The sequence below is a fragment of the Ciconia boyciana genome, chromosome 4 (assembly GCF_034638445.1).
Source record: "Ciconia boyciana chromosome 4, ASM3463844v1, whole genome shotgun sequence".
In the NCBI taxonomy this organism is placed as follows: domain Eukaryota; kingdom Metazoa; phylum Chordata; class Aves; order Ciconiiformes; family Ciconiidae; genus Ciconia; species Ciconia boyciana.
Window position 1 is genome coordinate 102,060,451 of NC_132937.1, and position 4,251 is coordinate 102,064,701.

Sequence of the window (4,251 nt, forward strand, 5' to 3'; positions counted from 1 at the left end):
CCTTCTCTCCTCCTAGGAGTCCAGCTGCGTGCGGCGCGCTCCATCCTCCTCTGGAGAGATGCGATGGAGGTGGCGGTCAGCACCCACAAAGAGCAGATGAGAAGGGACGTGCAGAGGAGCCTCCTGCCCCTGTTCTTCCACCTGCATGACAGGGACGACAGTGTGGCTCAGGTGAGGCCCTTTGAATGTGCCTCAACTGGGGCCCAACCTCCCGAGTCCCTGAGGAGGGCTCAGAGCCCCTCCTGCCTGCAGCCACAGAGCTGGCAGCAGCTGAGAAGGTGGGCAGGGACATTTCCTGCACCTGCCCCGCCGCATCCAGCAGAGCCCAGCAGCAGTGCGTGGCCACAGAGACCCGAGCACTGGAGTCCCCAGGGGCTTCCCAGGGCGCCTGCAGGTGTCTGCGGCCAGGGTTTGGAGCCCCAACCCTTGCCTCCCCCTGCTCTGCCTAGGGACCCCCAGGTCCCGTCCCCCAGGCGGCGGTGCCATCTCCCAGTCTCTGCTGCTCTGCAGGCCTCTCGGGAAACCCTCCTTGGAGCTGCCAAGTTCCTGAAGCGGAGGCAGCTCAGGAAGCTGCTGGAGACAGAGCAGACATGGAGGGTCAGCGAGTGCCTGGTAAGGATGGCCCCGAAGCCCCACACCCAGCCTGGAGAAGCCCTTCTCCCCCAATGCCCAGCGCGTGGGGCTAGCAGCTGTGCCCCTGCCCACGGGGGCAGCCCAGCGCTGCCTGCCTGCACCGCACGCAGGCTCCCTCTCTCCCCCTGGAGCCCAGGGGTGCCGACGGAGCCCCGGCCCAGCTGGGCCTTGGCAGCAGGGTGGCACGGGAGCACCCTGCCCTCTGCTCCCTCCAAACCCCGGCACCAGCCAGCCGCTGGCCGGGCGTCGTGGGTGTCGGGGCAGGGGAAGGCAGGGGAGGCCAGTCCTGGGCGTAGGGGGAGGGTCTGCACCAACCCTGTCCCCTTGTGCTCTCTCCAGCTTGTGGAGGACAGCAGCGGAGCGGAGGAGTACCTGCAGCAGAGCCTGCCGTACCTGCAGAGCCCGCAGGAGCCCTTGCGCGAGGCGGCCGTCAGGTTCACCGGTGAGCCAGAACCCCGCCGGGGGTCCCTCCCTGCCCCGCGGCAGCTCAGCCCCAGCCACGGCTGCTGCCAAATCCACCCACGGGGCTCCCTGCCGCCTTCTCCCACCCCTGCCCACGCAGCGGGGGCTGGTGGGAGCCTTGTTGGGTCCCTCACAGCCTTCTTGGGCTTCATGCTCAGGGGACCGCCCTGGGCTCAGCCTTGCCCAAGGGGAGGAGGGCGGTGGCCGGGCTCGCGGGGCCAGTGAGGGGAGCTGGGCTGCTGGGGCGGGCAGGCCAGTGGCGGCATCTGTGACGGGCTGTGTGTGCCTAGGGCTCGCCGGGCGGCAGCTGAGGGATGGGCGCCAGGAGAAGCTCCGGGTCATCTACGAGGGTGCGTGAGGGCAGTGGGCTGTCTGTGGGGGCTGGCAGGGAGGAGGAAAGACCCTGGGTAGGGAGCTCCAATCCCTGCTCCGGCCGGGGGGGCCTCTGCTCCCTGCGCAGGTGAGGGCGGTGAGGGCAGAGCAGAGAGGGGTTTCAGGGGCATGTGGGGCATTGGTGGCCAGCACCTTCTGGCTGATGCCGGCGCCCCTGCCTCCCTCCGGGCCGTGGGAAGAGCTGGGGAGGCTGGGGTGGCCCTGGCCGGAGGGGCTCCTGAGGTCCCCGCAGATCCGGGCTCTGACCTCGGCTCCGTTCCTTTCCGTCCCAGCCCTTCGAGGCAAGGTGAATGACAGCAGCCTCTCGGTCTCTTCCCTGGCGCTTCAAACCCTGATGATCCTGGACGCTGCAGTGAAAGAGCCTCCCTCCGCATTCCGCCTGCAAGCCCTGTGCTACCGGCTCCGGAAGGCGTGGAGGAGGAGGACCCTTGCCCCAGGAGCTGGCTGGCTGGCTGTGCTGCTGGAGCTGCGTGCAGAGCTGATCCCGGGTGCTCTGCACACTGACACCACCCGAGCAGCGGGACCTGCCCCGTTGCCAGCAGCCCGGGGCCCCGCAAGACACACCACACCCTGCGTCGTGGCCCCAAGGCGCCAGCTGCGCTGCCGGGCTGCGAAACCAAGAGGAAAGGTGAAGGAAAGCTTTTGCCTGCCCTGCCCTCTCCAGGGACATCCCGGCCTGGACAGGTGCCCGCTCTCTGCAGCGCTCCCATTTCACGGGAAGGGGCGGCTGGGCCACGAAGCCTGAAGAAGCAGCCAAACGCGGCGGCAGGGCAGCGTGAGGACAGCTTTGGCTGGCGACCCCGCAAGGAAACGGGCATCCTGCAGGCTGGAAGCAGAGGCCTTAGCGCAGCCGGCCTGCCTGTGTCTCCCAGCCACCGATGAAAAAAGACTGTGGAACGTCACGTGCCGTTTGCGCTCTTCTTCCCCGTCCCGCACTGCCCTGCTGCCCCCCAGACCCCCGTAGGGTACCTGCTCGGCCGGGACCCGCTTGCCCCCAGCCCCTGGGGAGCCCTGCTGCCCCCAGGCCCTCACAAGGGCCCCAGGAGGGCCCGCACGTGGCCCTGCGAAGCCGTGCTGCTCCCCAGGCCCTCACAGCGGCCCTAGAGCGCCTTCCATGGGGCCCTGCGAGGCCCGGGAGAGCCCCTGGGGCTCTCTGGAGGGGTCGCTTGGCCCCGCACGTGCCCCTGAGAGGGCTGTGAGAGGCCCTGGGGTTCTCTGCAGGGCAGCAGGGCCCTGCCCGGGCCCCGGCCAAGCGCGGCGGCCGTGTCCAGCTATGCAATCGGCCTTGTCGCAGCCCGTTGCTTCTCCGCCTTCTGCTGACCAGAGCAGCAGTTCCTCTCCCAGGCACGCACGGGGCGCTGGGAGGGGCGGAGCGCGGGCCCCACTGTCACGGAGGGACGCTAAAACTAACTCAAAGGAGGGACAAGCTCAAACCCCATTATTTCGCCAAACGGCCAAAACCGCACGACAGAAACCAACGAGAAACGGGGGCGAACCGAAATCAATCAACGCTCCGCTAACTTGTAGCCCGTAGCAGGTTCGCGGTGTCAGTCGGGGTGTTGTTACCACACGGCAATACACACACAAGAGCGACGACCCAAAGCGCGCACTCGCGCTCGCTCGCAAAGGGGAACCCTCTCTCTCGTGGGCCCCGGAAGATCGAATGGCTCCGCCGGGAGGGGGTGAGGGCTCACCCACGGCTCTATCCAGAAGTCGTCACTCACCACAGGAGGCGAGGGCACTCAGCCCTGGGCAGTCTCCTCAGGAGGCGTCCCAACCCGAGGGGAGAGGTCCCGAACACAGGCCCGCTGCGCCGAGAAGACCACGCTCAAGGGGGGGAGGGGGGGGTCTCCGGCGGCGCCCCACTTGGACCCTGGCTCGGATCTGAGCTGCGGCCCTAGTTGGTCGCGATCTAGAAGCTTCTCCCAGCCGAGGCGCCTCACTGGCTGTGGACGCTGCCTGGCGACCAAGGGCCCCGCCCCTCCTGCTCCCCCTGCCGAGGTGCGTACGTGCCGGGGGGCACGCGGCAGAGCACAAAAGGCGCGAAAATGAGGCGCGAAACGCCCGTGACCGCCACGTTAAAAGCCCCGATCTTGAGCGGGGGGAGGGAGCGCGCCTGTCACACACCCACCGGTGGGGTAGCGGGCCGGGGCAGAGGCCCCCCGCGCCAAACGGAGCCGCAGTCAGCCACGCGCGGGGCCCGCCGTGACAGCGGCCTGGAGAGAGTCCAGGTGAGAATTCCCCCTTGCCCTCGGAAACGGAGGCCTTTCTCTGTATTCAGGGAAGATTCCGCCTCTCTGGGAGGATTCCAAAGGAGAGACAGTTTACAGAAATAAGGCGTTCCGCCAGCCTTTGGGGTTTTTGCCTGTTTGCTTGTGGCTTTAGGACGAGACGTCTGCCGCGCAGAAAGGTAAAGGGCCTGGCAGGGGAACGGCCGGCCGCAGCAAAGGCGGACCTTCAGTCCCAGCCTTAACACGGCAAGCCCTGCGCTTCCGTTCGCTTCCTTCGCCTGCCCCGGGCTGCTCCCCGGTGGGGCGGGGCGGGGGCCGGGGCCGGGGCCGGGGCCGGGGCCGGCGGCAGCGCCGGGGCCGGCGGGAAGGGCCCGCGGAGCACGCTGCGAGGCGTAGTCTCCCCGCGGCGGCGGGCCGGGCGGCCATCTTGTGCGTGGCGCGGGCCCGGCGGCGCGGCTCCCACGACAGACCCCGGCGGCCGGAGGGGGCGGCGGGCTTCCCGAGGGGACCGGGCGCTGCTTCCCGTCTCGGC

General features: G+C 69.0%; 1 protein-coding gene across 3 annotated transcripts; it reads left to right on the forward strand.

The window, feature by feature from the left end:
• Positions 1-39: 39 nt before the first annotated feature.
• On the forward strand, positions 40-2,438 carry LOC140651399 (uncharacterized). 3 transcript variants are annotated; one of them, XM_072860839.1, is made up of 5 exons: positions 40-171; positions 450-612; positions 973-1,075; positions 1,386-1,445; positions 1,761-2,438. In XM_072860839.1, the coding sequence occupies exons 1-5, from the start codon at positions 146-148 to the stop codon at positions 2,231-2,233; spliced, it is 825 nt and encodes a 274-aa protein (XP_072716940.1). In that variant the 5' UTR covers positions 40-145; the 3' UTR covers positions 2,234-2,438. The 3 variants fall into 3 exon arrangements, with proteins under 3 accessions (XP_072716940.1, XP_072716939.1, XP_072716941.1); XM_072860838.1 differs by having other exon boundaries at positions 511-612; positions 1,761-2,435; XM_072860840.1 differs by lacking the exon at positions 1,386-1,445 and having other exon boundaries at positions 511-612; positions 1,761-2,437.
• Positions 2,439-4,251: the final 1,813 nt, after the last annotated feature.

Excerpts from the sequence above, each read along its gene's own strand:
- LOC140651399 (XM_072860838.1), top strand. The coding sequence starts at position 64 with ATGGAGGTGGCGGTCAGCACCCACAAAGAGCAGATGAGAAGGGACGTG. Across the intron at positions 172-510 it reads GGGACGACAGTGTGGCTCAG|GCCTCTCGGGAAACCCTCCT; the intron begins GTGAGGCCCTTT and ends GCTGCTCTGCAG. Across the intron at positions 1,446-1,760 it reads GCTCCGGGTCATCTACGAGG|CCCTTCGAGGCAAGGTGAAT; the intron begins GTGCGTGAGGGC and ends TTTCCGTCCCAG.